This window comes from Anolis sagrei, chromosome 1 (genome assembly GCF_037176765.1).
Source record: "Anolis sagrei isolate rAnoSag1 chromosome 1, rAnoSag1.mat, whole genome shotgun sequence".
NCBI lineage: Eukaryota > Metazoa > Chordata > Lepidosauria > Squamata > Dactyloidae > Anolis > Anolis sagrei.
Window position 1 is genome coordinate 171,785,446 of NC_090021.1, and position 16,495 is coordinate 171,801,940.

The window sequence follows — 16,495 nt, forward strand, 5'->3', positions numbered from 1 at the left end:
TTAAACCTCTGTGACAGCAGGACTTAAGACCGACAGATCACAGGTTTGAATCTGGGGAGAGCACGGATGAGTTCCCTATAACAGATCCAGCTCCTCATGCAGGGACATGAGAGAATCCTCCCACAAGGATGGTAACACATCAAAACATCCGGGCGTCCCCTAGAAACTTCCTTGCAAATGGCTAATTCTCTCACACCAGAAGCGACTTGCAGTTTTCTCAAGTCGCTCCTGACACAACAAAAAAAAACCTTTATTTTTTTCACACTGTATTTTTTAATGTAATTAACCAACATAGTCATCTGTTAATGGATTACAAGGCAACAAAAGACAGCAGGTCTCTCTATGTAAAGGAACATAGGTTGCATTCAAATTTTGCTTATGTCTCTCAAAGCAGGATAAAGGCTTCTCACATCTTCAGAGATCAAAACTCAGCTCATAATTTATTCCATCAGTTTCCTAAAAAGAAAATTCTATAATTTTTAGCTTGCATTCGGGAAACTGAATGCGAAGAGAAGTATAAACGAGAAAGAACCTCAGTGTTGTTGAGATCTTTTGGTGGGAGAAATTCTTCTCAAAGTTATCATTTAACAGTACAATATCCAATCTAAACTCATTTCTAAAATCTTGTCTCTAAATATCAATCTGCCAATGCAAAAGAATGAACTCGCCTGCTAAAAGAGCATATGGTGCAGATACATATTTTGATATCACAGTTTCTCTAGCCTTCCTGTGACTAAATTCATACATGTATGTGGGCACACACTCTCTTTTGGCACAAATTGTATTCCCTTGGGAATTTTGGACCTGGAAACATTTTGAAATCTTTCTGTGAGGCTTTGCAAAGCATTTTAAAAGTGCCCCTCTGTCATCTTGTTTAAAACTAAAGTCAGTCACCCTGCTCGAATTTGTCATAATTTTTCACTTTCTTTATGGGAGGAGCTAGTCCTGTGGAAAAAAAATGGGGATTCGTTCAGGTTCAAACGTGTCCAAACATCGATTGATTGTTTTCTTTCTGAAAGTTCACCACAGATAAACTGCTTCCGTTAGCAACTGTTAACTAGACTAGGAATCGTCTTGAATGATTTAGAGATGCAGATGACACTGTCTGTTTTCCATCCATATCTCTTTTTATATGTCCATTCTTATAAGTCCAATTTTCTCATATATATAAAGGCATCGATTTTTGGTGGATGTAAGATTTTTCTGCCTGGGTTTGAATCATTCTGCATTCTCACTGAATATCAGTTATATAACTTGTGCTGCTCACAAGGAACTTCCAGAGTGATTTTTTTTAGAGAAATTGTGAAAAAGAAGAGAAACGTTTCAAGCAGCTGTTGTATGGAGAGTGTGAAGAGAAATACTGTTGGGTGCTTCCTGTTCACTTAACCATAGGATGCAACCCTGTCTGGGGAAGAATTGTGCAGCATTTACTTTTTTCAAAAAAAAAAAAGATCTAATATTACTTTACTTTACTTACTTACTTCCCCCTCAAGAAAAAAAATCTAGTATTATGCAACTAATGTATTATTTTTTAAGTAACGAGTAATGGCTGGCAAGTTTCTGGAGTGGTTTTGCTTAATAAATTATTTTATAAACAAATTAATGTTTCTGTTTTTAATCAATTTAAATTATTTTAACGGTTTATTATTAATACCATTGATATTTAATTCTATTTTAATGTTTGTATGTTTTTCAGGCTTTAAATTGTTTTTCATTCGTTCAGTAGCTTCCGACTTTTCGTGACCTCATGGACGAACCCATGCCAGAGCTCCCTGTTGGCCGTCACCACCCTCAGCTCCATCAGAGTCAAGCCAGTCACTTCAAGGATGCCATCCATCCATCTTGCCCTTCGTCGGCCCCTCTTCCTTTTTCCTTCCATTTTCCCCAGCATCATTGTCTTCTCTAAGCTTTCCTTTCTTCTCATGATGTGGCCAAAGTACTTCATCTTGGTCTCTACTCTCCTTCCCTCCAATGAGCAGTCGGGCTTTATTTCCTGAAGTATGGACTGGTTGGATCTTCTTGTGGTCCAGGGCACTCTCAGAACTTTGCTCAGCCTTCCCTATGGTCCAGCTCTCACATCATAGGTGACTACAAAGAATACCATTGCTTTGACTATGCGGATCTTCGTTGCCAGTGTGATGTCTCTACTCTTCACTATTTTATTGAGACTCGTCATTGCTCTCCTCCCAAGAAGTAAGCATCTCCTGATTTTCTGACTGCAGTCTGCATCTGCAGTAATCTTTGCACCTAGAAATACAAAGTCTGTCATGGCCTCCACGTTTTCCCCCTCTATTTCCCAATTATCAATCATTCTTGTTGCCATAATCTTGGTTTTTTATGTTTAGCTGCAACCCAGCTTTTGTGCTTTCTTCTTTCACCTTGATTAAAAGGCTCCTCAGCTCCTCCTCACTTTCAGCCATCAAAGTGGTATCATCTGCACAGGCCCGTAGCCAGGATTTTGATTCCGGGGGGGGGGGGGGGGGGGGGCTGAGTCTGGGTGAAAGAGGGTCTACCTTAGCAAACCTTTTGTATCGTTACCCCAATACCCCCATACATATCTGATATATTGAGCATGGTGATCAGATCATGATATTAATAAACAAAACAGTTTAAATAATGTACCTTCTCACGGACCACCATGAGAATTTGGGGGGGGGGGGCTGAAGCCCTTATAGCCCCCCCTGGCTACATGCCTGCATCTGCATAGCTAAGGTTTAAATGGTATCATATAGGTGTTAATGTATGCTTTGAGTCTCTCTTTTGGAGAGAAAACGCAGGGTACAAATAATAATAATAATAATAATAATAATAATAATAATAGCAGCTCTTGGATGAGGTCCCGTTTTGTCAAAATTCAGAAAGAGTGCATCCGTCAAGCTTTTCTATTACTCCTTTGAAGCCATTGGTCTGATGTAACTGACACAATACCGATAGTGGATATATATTTTAAAAGCAGTCCTCATTAGAGTGCTGAATGGGATTGGTTTGGCAATGTAGTTTTGAGCTTCTTCTTTTGACAAGTATTTTAGCCATATTGCTTCTTTTAGTTTCATTCCAGTAAGCAGTCTACCGCAGCGGATTAAAGATATGCTACATGGAATTGCATTTTGATTTTTCACAACTGTTCCTATTCAGGGCCAAATGTGAAGGCAGGCATCCCATTTCTATCACTGCTTCTTTTTATTTCCACTTGGCGAATCCTATACAAGGAGGGAAGAAACATTAAGTGCCAATTTCTGTAACAAAGCCATAGAGGTGGAGAATTATGAATCAGAAAAATGTGTGGGGGGAAGAAGAAGGGAAAATACTAATTCTGTTTCAGAGCATATCCAAGTGAAATCCTGTCATTGCCGGCAAGAAGACAGATGAAGCATAAAATCCAGCCATCTGGGGCACTCATTATCGCCACTCACAGGACTTCGGGGTGACAGGGGTCCTTTTGAATATTGGAGCCAATGTTTAGATACAAAAAAACCCAGGCATTATACTACTGAGTAATACCTAGTGGTGTTTCTGTTCTGTTTTGTTTAGTCACAGAGTTATTTATAGAGATATATTTCCCCATTTAAGCTTCTTTTCTGTTTCTTTGTAGATAGTGGATACTGACAGGTGGCAAGCAAAAGAAACATGGTTCATCTTTAATAATAAAAAGGTTAAAAAGTTACATTGGACAAGACCCAAACTAAGGCATGTGTCCAAGAAGACAATTTTGCTGCCCTTCCAGAGTAGAGTATGTCATGCAAAAAGATAGCAAGACTTCCATTGATGCTCTTATCTGTCATAGTGTGGCAATCGCAAGAAATGTAACAGTATTTTGCTAGAAAGTGCAAGAGAAACAAAAATAAGAGCACTTGCAGGTTTATTTTACACATTTTCATACAAAGAGGTTTCAACTTGCATTCATCTCATTATACCAAGTCTCTAGAGCAGTGTTTGTCAACCTTCCTAATGCCGCGACCCCTGAATACAGTTCCTCATGTTGTGGTGACCCCCCCCCCCCCCCCAACCATAAAATTTTTTAGTTGCTAACTGCAATTTTACTACTGTTATGCATCATAATGTAAATATCTGACATGCAGAATATATTTTCATTCACTGGACCAAATTTGGCACAAATACCCAATTCACCCAAATTTGAATACTGTTGGGGTTGCGAGGGGATTTATTTTTGGTCATTTGGGAGTTGCAGTTGCTGTGATTTATAGTTTACCTACAATCAAAGAGCATTCTGAACTCCACAAATGATGGAATTGAACCAAACTTGGCACACAGAACCAACAGAAAATACTGGAAGGGTTTGGTGGGCTTTGACCTTGAGTTTTGGAGTAGTTCACCTATATCCAGAGAAGACTATGGACTCAAACAATGATGGATCTGGACCAAACTTGGCACGAGTCCTCAGTATGCCCAAATGTGAACACTGGTGGAGTTTGGGGACAATAGATTATATATCACCTTATAGGGAGCGGTCAACCCTCCTGTTTAACGAGCTCCATTGGCTGCCATTCATTTACCGTGCCCAAATCAAGGTGCAGGTGCTTACCTACAAAGCCCTAAATGGTTTGGGACCTGCCTACCTGCGTGACCGCATCTCTGTGTACGAACCCACACGATCTCTTCAATCATCTGGAGAGGCTCTGCTCGTGCTCCCACCACCATCACAAGCGCGATTGGTGGGGACGAGGGAGAGGGCTTTCTCGGTGGTGGCCCCTCGACTCTGGAACTCACTCCCCAGGGATATTAGACAAGCCCCAGTTTTTGTATTTTTTTTGTATTATTGCTGTTATTCTTATTATTGTATTGTGGGCTCGGTCTCATGTAAGCCGCACCGAGTCCCTCGGGAGATGGTAGCGGGGTACAAATAAAGTCCTATTATTATTATTATTATTATTATTATTATTATTATTATTATTATTATTGTTATCCAGAGAGCACTATGGACTCAAACAATGATGGGTCTAGACCAAACTTGGCACAAATCCTCAGTATGCCCAAATGTGAACACTGGTGGAGTTTGGAGACAATAGACTATGACATTTGGGAGTTGTAGTTGCTGGGATTCATAGTTCACCTACAATCAAAGAGCATTCTGAACACCACCGACGATAGAATTGGGCCATACTTCCCACACAGCACCCTCATGGCCAACCCAAAATACTGTGTTTTCTGATGGTCTTTGGCGACCCCTTTGACACCCCCTCGCGACCCCCCAGGGGTCCCGACCCCCAGGTTGAGAAACACCACTCTAGAGGTTTAAAATAACGAATCAAAAGCAAATCCTGCTACAACATAGTGAAAAATATTTTCTTGTCCATCTGAAAAAGAAAATAGTTGCACAGTACAACAATATGAACAACATATCTGTGTGGGCTGTGTTCCAAGTCATACAAATATGTAAAACAATGGATAATAGGGAACCTTGTTGAAATGAAGGACATCTCATCCAGGAATACCATAAAGTTGTACTTGAGGACCTAGAATATGCCCTGAGAGGACACATTTTGTCAAACGTGGATAAATGAAACAGTGGATATCAGTCTGGGGAATGCAGGGGTCATACTGCATACTGAATTATATTATAGCATTTCATCTGAACTATCCAAACCTTTTCAATTAATGACATTATTAAATAGCTATCACTCCCTCTAGGTTGCCCCCCCCCCCCAGTGCTGCAGTTTCTTTTATCTCAGAACTTCCTTTTCCCTTTTTTTATTATATAACTCAGATTTTCAGGGACCAAGTGGAAGGTATGTCTGCAAGAGATTCCGGCGGTGTCTCTGCTGTCTTAGGTTCATTTCCCTAATGGCACGGTTGTAATTAGATTTGCAAAAACAGCAAAAGGTCTCATTTTGAATGGCAACAGCTGTTGACATCAACATTTTCATTGAATAATTTACTGGTTTAATTTTAGCGGCAAAACAATAAAAGCCTCTTGTAAATTATTCTTATACAGGACCAAAATTTTGGCCTCTTGTTTATTGTCATTTCTTGCTCTTGGTTGGGTTTTGCCTAACTCTCTAATTGCAGCGTAACTGTTTTTAACTCAAGTGGCCCATGTTAAATGTTCAGAGATCATACCAATTAAGTGGTTTTAGCACCACTTTTCTTTATGATTGAGCTAAAGACCATATTCTGCATGCTAAACATTGGCATTTAGAAGTTCGGGGACTTTAAACCTAGGCTGTTTTAATACAAACAGCACCTGAAACAAACAAATAAAAACCATGCAAGCCTAGCTCTGCTTCTTGAGAACTCAGATGATTTCTCCTAAAACAGGCAATAAAATGTAGACAGGTTTGTACAGCTGCTGCTCACCTTTCTCCATCTATTTCTTATCTCTGTTTATCGTAGTTCTCTTTTTGTGGATATTTTTTCCTAGGGGATGGGAAAGGGAAGGAGACACCTAGCAAACTAATGAGCAAAGATAAAAGATGGAGGAAAGCAGCCATGCACAGTACACTCGCCTCTGGCTTCCTCTTACTGCCTCTGAGATTACAATAGCTAGAATCTCGAACAGGCATGGGTAAACTTTTTGTCTTGGGGCCACATTGTGAGATGGGCCAGAAGGGAGGGCGGCTGGGTACATGCTGGATGGGACGGGCCCAGGAGGGCCTGGGAGAGGGCAGAGCCAGGAGGGGGCAGGCCATCCTCAGGTTGATGAGGTTGCTTGCTCCATCCTTATGCTGGGAAGAAAATGTGACATGATTTATTTATTTATTTCTATCCTGCTTTCCTCCTGAATTGGGACATGTGGAGATTGCACTGATAAACAGGCCTTTTTCCATCTACGACAAGCGAGGCAACTGGCACCCTACCTATCTGACGAGGCTCTGGCAACAGTCATCCATGCCACGGTCACGTCTAGGCTGGACTATTGCAACGCCCTGTATGTTGGCCTTCCGATGTCTACGACCCGAAAGCTCCGTATTGTTCAGAATGCGGCAGCCAGGCTACTCATGAAATGCCATATAACACCAGTGTTGCGGCATTTGCATCGGCTTCCAACTGATTACCGTGGTTTATATAAGATGCTAGTTCTGACCTTGAAAATTCTTTACGGCCAGGGTCCGTCGTATCTTAGGGACTGTCTCTCATTCTCCCATCATCGGAGGTCACAACGACCATCCCAACATGACTTACTTTATATACTGGGTCCTAGAGAAGTGCTCTTGGAAAGGACCAGACGCAGAGCTTTTTCTAATTGTGCCCCTGCCTTGTGGAATTCCTTGCCGCCCTACATGAGAGCCATGCGTAACTTAGGGCATTTTACCCTAGCACTTAAGACCTGGCTTTTTACTAGAGCTTTTGATCTTTGTTAATTTTATCAATATCTGTATGTATATATTTTTATCCTTTACAATTTTAGCTTCTAAATCACCTAGAGCATCTTGGATGGAGGGCAATTAATAAGTAATTTGATGATGATGATGATGATGATGATGATGATTTTTTTTCATGTCAGGAGCGACCTGAGAAATTGCAAGTCGCTTCTGATGTGAGAGAATTGGCCGTCTGCAAGGACGTTGCCCAGGGGATGCCCAGATTATTTGATGTTTTATCATCCTTGTGGGAGGCTTCTCTCATGTCCCCACATGAGGAGCTGGAGCTGATAGAGGGAGCTCATCCGTCTCTCCCCGGATTCGAACCTGTGACCTGTTGGTCTTCAGTCCTGCCGGCACAGGGGTTTAACCCACTGCGCCACCGGGGGCTCCATGATGATGATAATACTCCTCAATACTCCTCCCTCAATCTTCAGACTGTCTTCCGGGAGGAAGGTAAGACAGGCACCATCCGGCAGCACTCTGGAGGGCTCTCAAATGCTGTGAGCCTTCCTCAAGGTGTCTTCCCAGGATAAGATCAATGCTGCATCATCCTTATGCCAGGAGGAGGGTGAGACATGCAGTGGCTGAGAGTGCTCCAGAGAGCTCTCAGATGCTGCGTGCCTTAGTCCCCCGTCCTTTCTTCATCAGGATACACTGGGCCACTGAATCCTTATGCCAAGAGGACAGGGAACATGAGGAGGGCCTGAGGAAAGCACCCAGGGGGCTTCATCCAGCCCCTGACCAGTTTGTCCATGCCTGGTCTAGAAATGTTTTAATTATTAATATTTTCAGTGATATCCTTTCTGGATCTGGCCTTTTAATTCAAACCAAAAGAAGCAGCTGAGAACCTTATGGATTATATAGAACTCTGCCTGAATAACATTTTTTTTGGGGGGGGGGGGAGGGGGGGGGTTCTGGAGAACTGAAATATTACCTTGGACAAATATTTATTATTTATTTATTTACATTATTTATATCCCACCCATATCAGCCCGCAGGCAACTCAGGGTGAGGCAGCATAACTTGCTTTTTTAAAATGCTCGCCATTCAGTCGATTGAAGACGTAGAGGAGCGCTAGCGGTCTCGTTCGAGAGGTGGGAGTATAAACCTTTGTCCTGACAATTCGGTCGCCATCATGCGTTGGAACAGTGAGGAGCGTGCTTTTGCCGTTGAGGCCTACTTTTTGAGCCAATTTGGAGTGGCCAGCCCGCTCTCCAGATTTGGCCCCTTGTGATTTTTTTTCTATAGGGACTTTTGAAATCCTGTGTTTGTGTGAACCATCCAAGACCAACATCCAGGAAGAAATTGCCAACATAACGCCTGCTATGCTGGCAAGAGTCATGACAAACGCCAGAAATTTGTTCACTCAGTGTATGGAGAATGGAGAATGGGGGATGTCACCTACCTAATTTGATTTTATTTTTTTAAATTAATCTTTATTCAGGTTTTCTTAAAATATACAAGTAGGTTAAAATCATCATAAAAAATGAAAAGGCAGGGAGAAAAAGTGGGGATGGAAAAAAAAGAAAAAGAAGAAAAAAGGGAAAGGAAAGAGAAAAAAAAGAGAAAAAAGTCTTGACTTCCTGATGTCTTCCGAAAATCTTCTATGTGATCTTATTTTAAAGTCTCTTTATTTCTTTGCTTTTTTGTTTTCTTCTTTCCCTATTTTAATTTGATTTTCAAAACAATGTAAAACAAAACTTTAGGTATGCGCCTACATTATAAAAAAAATCTGATTCATACAATGGGTTTTATTAAGTTTTGAAACAAGGAAGTTATGCTGCCTCACCCTGTACTTTTAAATGGGGATGAAAGTTTGGCATTCTTGTGAAGACATGGGTCAATCAGGAACTGTAGCCAATTAAGCTGAGCTACCATGCCTTTTATTTTTAATGGTTCATTGAGAAAATAATCCTTCAAAGTGACCTGGTTCTTTAGCTATGAGCATTGTGCTTTAAATAGCATTCCATTGAAGTCTTCTTGAAGTAAATACTTTATGTTTTAACAGTGTCCCATGGCATCTGCTCCGTGAACATTAATGCCGAAGCACGGTACACAGCACCAAAGAAAAGGCTCTTAAATAAATATGAATGAGATTCTGTATCTGTGCCAACTTTCATGTTAAGAACTATTGGGGATGCTTCCGCACAAGTGTGCACCATCACAAGGGGCATTCATAGAAAACAAGAGCCATTTTAATGGCTTTAGAGGAGAAGTGCTGAACACAAGTCATTGGAACATAATAACTGAAGCGGAAATGTAATCACCGATGCTTAAAAGCAAAACCTCAGAAGATTATGTTGTTTTCCAGATATGGATAGAAATATTTTTCATCAGGCAAACCATTTTGGTCACACTTTATTAAATTAATATCTGTATTCCTGTGGCTTAATGAGGAACACAGAGTGCATGAATAGGAACGTCAATGAAAGGCAACAGCTTTACACTTTTTCATAAAACCTTAAATGTCAGAAACACTCTATCCCAAAATGAACATCTTCTGTACATGCATTTGTAAGTTATCACTTAACATAATATCATCAACACAAATGATATTTTACAGAGTTACATATGAAAAAAACACAACTCAACTCATGTAAAATCTTAAAATAAACACTTTAAAATATGCAATGCACAGAGAAGAAGAGGAAAAGGAAATAACAGCAGCAGTAACAACATATTAGAAAGAAGAAACGCAAAAGAAAGTGTTAAAGTAATGCCACTTTTTCGCCATTTCTACACTGGTAGGAGGAGCATTGTACAACTTCTCAGGCTTAGAATACACAAACTTAACAACATAATTGTACTGTTAGCAGCAATTGAGCCCTGCATGAACAGATATAGATGATATAGATAGACTCCAGAAAAATGCAAATTGGTTACAGTTATATCAGGTATGAATTAGGGGAAATTAAAGCAGTGAAACAGGTAAAATTATATTATCTCGCACAAACACAGAACAAATAAACCAAAAAAAAAGAGTAAATGCCATTTAGTGACATACAAGCTTACCCTTGAGTACAGTTTGGATGGCAAGAGTGGCATTCACGGTCTTCATCAGCATATTTGAAAATGAAGCTATTTGTCCCTTGTACACCATCAGGACACTTTTCCACACAATTGGGGCCATCTTTAAAATGGAAACATTTTGTGCAATGATCTGGTCCCTAGACAAAAAAATAAAATAAAATTGCATTGAGTTCAGACTTCCCTCTTGCTGTTCCCCAAGAAAGGTAAGATTCTCAAATATTTTTGGAGAACAATTCCAAACTTACAGTATTAATATTCTAGCCATTAACACAATTTTTATCTAGAATGCCTAACACACTTATAGTAGGGATGTAAATCTTGTTCATTTCCCCCCTCATAGACAAGAACAAATATACATGAGTTTTAAAACTGAATCGTTTTCAATACATTTTCTCTGTGCTGAACTTTTTTTCTGCAGAAAATATAATTTACTGTATTTACAAATCTTGGTCAGTTTTCCTAAAGAATAAGTCCCAAACTGAAATTTTTCATCTGTCTAAAATTCTCCTTGTCAGAGCTTTCTGAAACTGTATTAGGTGATCAGTTTACTTAAATATTTACGGATATTCTTTCCATTCCGATCATCTAGCAGCTCTTAAGAATCACTCAGAAGCCCCATATACGCTGCCATATAAAATCCAGTTTATCTGCTTTGAACTGGATTATATGGCAGTGTTGACTCACATAATCCAGTTCAAAGCAGAAAATAGAGAATATCTGCTTTGATAATCTGGATTATATGGCAGTGTAGAAGGGGCCTGAGATTGAGTCAATTGGAGGACTTGCACCATTTCGTAACTACTTAGGTTAAAAATAACCAGCTGGAGAGAGAGCCTCCAAAGACCATCAGTTTGACCAAAGAAGTCATATGTCAAATATGTGTATAATTATGCATTTGATGGATAGGATTCAAGCATCTTCTCAGAAGGTAATCATGTTTCAAACTTCTTCTTGTGTGTTCATTCTAGGGCTGGAAGTGCTGCATAATTGTTATGTGAGTGACAGGCACTAATAGGCTACGACATGAGAAATGACCAGTGTTAAATATAATCCTAAATCCTATTGTTAGTCCTGATGATAGTAGGCCAATTGAATCCATGTAATTATTCACTGTACATCAGTTGACTGAATGGGTCTACTCTAATAGGGAATAACCAACTGGATGCCAACCCAAGACTCTTCCTACTCAGAAATGAAAGATTTTGTCTACAAAGATTATTGGGCATCAGTATTTAAAACTACCCCCTTCCCAGCACCTGGTTTGAGAAGAGAGAGGGAGTCGGTTTAGCTTCCTATAAACAGAATACTACAACCTAGAAGTATTCACCATAAAGGCCTTCTCCTATTTCCTCATGAAACACAACTGACAAGGTGTTTAGCTGGAAGACCTCAATACTTGGTCAGATTTACATGGGATGCATTATCTTTTCATATTATAAATTAGAAACATGGCATGTTTCAAATTATGTTGTCATCTAGGTCTTTATATGCCTTTACTCACCGGTCCCCTACATGTGATCCTGTTGTTATCCATCTTCTCACACTGAGAGTCACATTCCACACAGACGGAACCATTTGCAAACTCTCTGTATTCTCTAAAACAATGGATAAAGATCATTAAAGCATTCATTTTATCACTGAACGAGTTCACTTTTCAATATGAATATTGCTATTTCAATGGGAAAAAACTTGAAGTCATGTATCAATCAAGTGTCATAGGCACTAACTGGTTAACAAGCTGACTGGCACAACCTGGGGATCACAACCAGACACAGTGAAGACATCTGCCCTTGCACTATGCTGCTCTGCTGCTGAGTATGCATGCCCGGTGTGGAACACATCTCACCACGCTAAAACAGTAGATGTGGCTCTTAATGAGACATGCCACATTATCATGGGGTGTCTGCGCCCTACACCACTGGAGAAATTACACTGTTTAGCCAGTATCGCACCACCTGACATCCGCCGGGAAGTAGCAGCCATTAGTGAAAGGAGCAAGGCAGAGACATCTCCAGCTCATCCCCTGTTTGGGTATCAGCCAGCATGTCAATGACTTAAATCAAGAAATAGTTTTCTAAGATCTACAGAGACACTTGCTGGAACACCTCAGCAAGCGAGAGTCCAAAAGTGGCAGGCTCAAACACAGAACCTCAACCAATGGCTGATACCAGATGAGAGACTCCCCCCTGGGCACAGAAAACTGGGTGACTTGGAAGGCGTTGAACAGACTGCGCTCTGGCACCACGAGATGCAGAGCCAACCTTCAGAAATGGGGCTACAAAGTGGAATCCACAACATGCGAGTGTGGAGAAGAGCAAACCACTGACCACCTACTGCAATGCAACCTGAGCCCTGCCACATGCACAATGGAGGACCTTCTTGCAGCAACACCAGAGGCACTCCAAGTGGCCAGATACTGGTCAAAGGACATTTAATCAACTACCAAATTCATAAATTTTGTTTTGTGTCTGTTTGTTTGTTTTTGCTGTTTGAAATGTAATACAATCTTCTGGTTGCCCCTGACACAATAAATAAAATAATACTGGTTAAAAACATGATGTTTGATCTAAAGAATTTTTTAGGTGATATAGCTTTCTACTACCCATAATTATAATCAGATATATTAGCATGCCCAGGGATGCCACATAACATGGAAGGACTAGCAAATATGAAATCTCTTACAACAATCTTTATTTGTATCCCATCCCTTCTCCCCAAAGGACTTTGGACAGCTTACAACAACTATAGGTGAATTGTTTTCTTCAATCATACCTGGTCTATAGAAGTGTATATAACAGGCTTGGTTGATTAAAAAACAGTTCAAAACTCGTTTTGGATGTAGGGGGTGCTGGTGGTTTGATTTGAAATTGAATTCTGATTTTTTCCAAAAAAAAAAAATTGGAACTTTCAGAAATTTCCGAAATTTCCAAATGGCTTCATTAATGGTGGACGTGATTGCGCAATACACAAAAAACAGCAAATGGTACTAGGCAAACTTCACGGGATTCTCTCTCCCTGATTTCAAAAGTTAGGGAAGTATAGGCATGAAAGTATGGGATTTCTAGTGTCTTCTTAGGCAACTATTTATTTATTTTTATTTACAGCATTTATATTCCATCCTTCTCACCCTGCAGGGGACTCAGGGCGGATTACAATGTACACATATATGGCAAACATTCAATATAACATATATAGACATACACAGAGGCTATTTAACTTTTTCTGGCTGCCAGGGGAGCTGTCGATTTCATCGTCCATCTGCGACACTGATGAAGTACTTCCGCATTCCCCACATGCTTTGCTGGAGTGCTTTTTGCTAGAGTCTTTTTATGGCCTCATAAATTAGTTAAATTAGCCTCCTCACACATAGGTGGTACCTAATTTTCCTACTTGACAGATGCAACTGTCTTTTGGGTTGCAAAGGTCGACAACAAGCTACACAATTGGTCAGACACTCACTCCGATCCGGGCTGGCTTCGAACTCATGACCTTCTGGTCAGAGTGATCTTAATGCCGCTGACACTCAGCCAGCTGTGCCACAATCCCGGTGCAACAAGCAAAGAAAATAACAAACAGCCCTGCCCTTTTTGCCTTGGAAACTGATTTCACTACTTTGGGAAGGAGAGTTTGTATTCAAAGAGTGGCTTGAATTGATGGGAGATGTAGTTCTTTGGAGGCAATGTGCAACACAAACTAAAAAACACTGAGGCCAGAGAGACCAGCTACAACGTTGTTTTTTTAAAATGTTGAAGTGAGTGTTTTGGTTCCTCTGTGTTGTTCCCACCCACACCACTCACCCACACACACACTACCCTCTCAATGCTCACCCAACCCGAACCCCAAGAGCAACAACACACAAACGGCAAGGCAGGCTGTGCCCACTGCCCAGTCAGAATCATTTCTGACTCACTTCCTGAGTTGTAACAAAAATGGCAGAAAAAGCTTTGGAAGGGCAAAGGGACTTCCGGGTTTTTTAAATTGCTTCGAAATCACTTCAAAAAAAGGTAACTTTAACAAAATTATTGCAAGTAACAAGTAATCCAACGCAGCTCTATCCATGCCTTTGGAGTTGCACTTAAAAGATGTACCTGTTCCAACTTACAAATAAATTCAACTTAAGAAGCTACAGAACCCAGTATCTTGTTTGTAACTTGGAGATTGCCTGATACAAGCTAATAAAATGCAATTGGGGAAGGAGGGCAGAAAAAGGAAAATCTGTTCAAGAATGACTACAAGCATATATGGCAGTGTTTCTCAACCTTCCTAATGCCGCAACCCCTGAATACACTTCCTCCTGTTGTGGTGACTCCCAACCATAACATTATTTTCATTGCTACCTCGTAACTGTCGTTTCGCTACTGTTATGAATCTTAATATAAATATCTGATATGCAGGATGAATTTTCATTCACTGGACCAAATCTGGCACAAATACCCAATACACCCACATTTGAATCCTAGTGCCCGTGGGGGGGGGGGGGTTGATTTTGTCATTTGGGAGTTGTAGTTGCTGGGATTTATAGTTCACCTACAATCAAAAAGCATTCTGAACTCCACCAATGATGGAATTGAACCGCATTTGGCACTCAAAACTCCTATGACCCAGAGAAAATACTGGAAGGGTTTGGTGGGCATTGACCTTGAGTTCTGAAGTTGTAGTTCACCTACATCCAGGTAGAGCACTGTGGACTCAAACAATGATGGATCTAGACCAAACTTGGCATGAATCTTCAATATGCCCCAATGTGAGCACTGGTGGAAACTGGGGAAAATAGAGCTTGACATTTGGGAGTTGTAGTTGCTGGGATTTATAGTTCACCTACAATCAAAGAGCATTCTGAACTCCACCAATGATGGAATTGAACCACACTTGGCACTCAAAACTCCTATGACCCAGAGAAAATACTGGAAGGGTTTGGTGGGCATTGACCTTGAGTTCTGAAGTTGTAGTTCACCTACATCCAGGTAGAGCACTGTGGACTCAAACAATGATGGATCTAGACCAAACTTGGCATGAATCCTCAATATGCCCCAATGTGAGCACTGGTGGAAACTGGGGAAAATAGAGCTTGACATTTGGGAGTTGTAGTTGCTGGGATTTATAGTTCACCTACAATCAAAGAGCATTCTGAACTCCACCAATGATGGAATTGAACCACACTTGGCACTCAAAACTCCTATGACCCAGAGAAAATACTGGAAGGGTTTGGTGGGCATTGACCTTGAGTTCTGAAGTTGTAGTTCACCTACATCCAGGTAGAGCACTGTGGACTCAAACAATGATGGATCTAGACCAAACTTGGCATGAATCCTCAATATGCCCCAATGTGAACACTGGTGGAGACTGGGGAAAATAGAGCTTGACATTTGGGAGTTGTAGTTGCTGGGATTTATAGTTCACCTACAATCAAAGAGCATTCTGAACTCCACCAATGATGGAATTAAACCAATCTTGGCACACAAAACGTCCACGACCAACAGAAAATACTGGAAGAGTTTAGTGGGCATTGACCTTGAGTTTTGGAGCTGTAGTTTCTCTACATCCAGAGAGCACTGTGGACTCAAACAGTGGACTCAAACAGTGATGGAACTGGACCAAACGTGGCACAAATACTCAATATGCCCAAATGTGAACACTGGTGGAGTTTGGGGAATAGAGACCTTGACATTTGGGATTTATAGTTCACCTACAATCAAAGAGCACTCTAAACCCAGCCCACAATGGATCTGCACCAAACTTAGCACATTACCTACATGGCCAACATTGAATACTGGTGGGGTTGGGGGGGGGGGGGGGCTATTTTTGAATTCTTGGAGTTGTAGTTCACCAACACCAAAAAGGAAGAGAAGGACAAACGGAGAGATCTTTAGCCTTCTCTGCCAAAAGAGTTCCTATGATCATCAGAAATATGTTTTTTCTGATGGACTTTAGTGACCCCTCTGAAACCCACTCATGACCCCCAGGTTGAGAACATTGATATATGGCCTTCTCTTCCTCAATCTGGAGAGGTGGTACTCTACTTGTGGATGGAAGGTGTAGCGCAGCAGCAATGAAGAGCAGCAGTAAAACACTAATGAAGTATAAAATTACAAGTCCTCTAAATCAAGCTCTCAAGATTTTTAAAAAGAAAATCTTAGTAGTGT

At 40.8% G+C, this 16,495-nt stretch overlaps 1 protein-coding gene across 5 annotated transcripts in view; it reads right to left on the reverse strand.

Annotated features, from left to right (window-relative positions):
- The window catches only part of ERBB4 (erb-b2 receptor tyrosine kinase 4), a 1,155,234-nt gene that overhangs the window by 284,839 nt on the left and 853,900 nt on the right, over positions 1–16,495 (reverse strand). For all 5 annotated transcript variants that reach the window (XM_067470344.1, XM_060781240.2, XM_067470353.1 and 2 more), the window contains exons 14-15: positions 11,854–11,947; positions 10,335–10,489 (exon numbers count right to left, since the gene is read on the reverse strand). In XM_067470344.1, the coding sequence (XP_067326445.1) occupies positions 10,335–10,489; positions 11,854–11,947 (249 nt within the window). The remainder of the gene's footprint in view (positions 1–10,334; positions 10,490–11,853; positions 11,948–16,495) is intronic.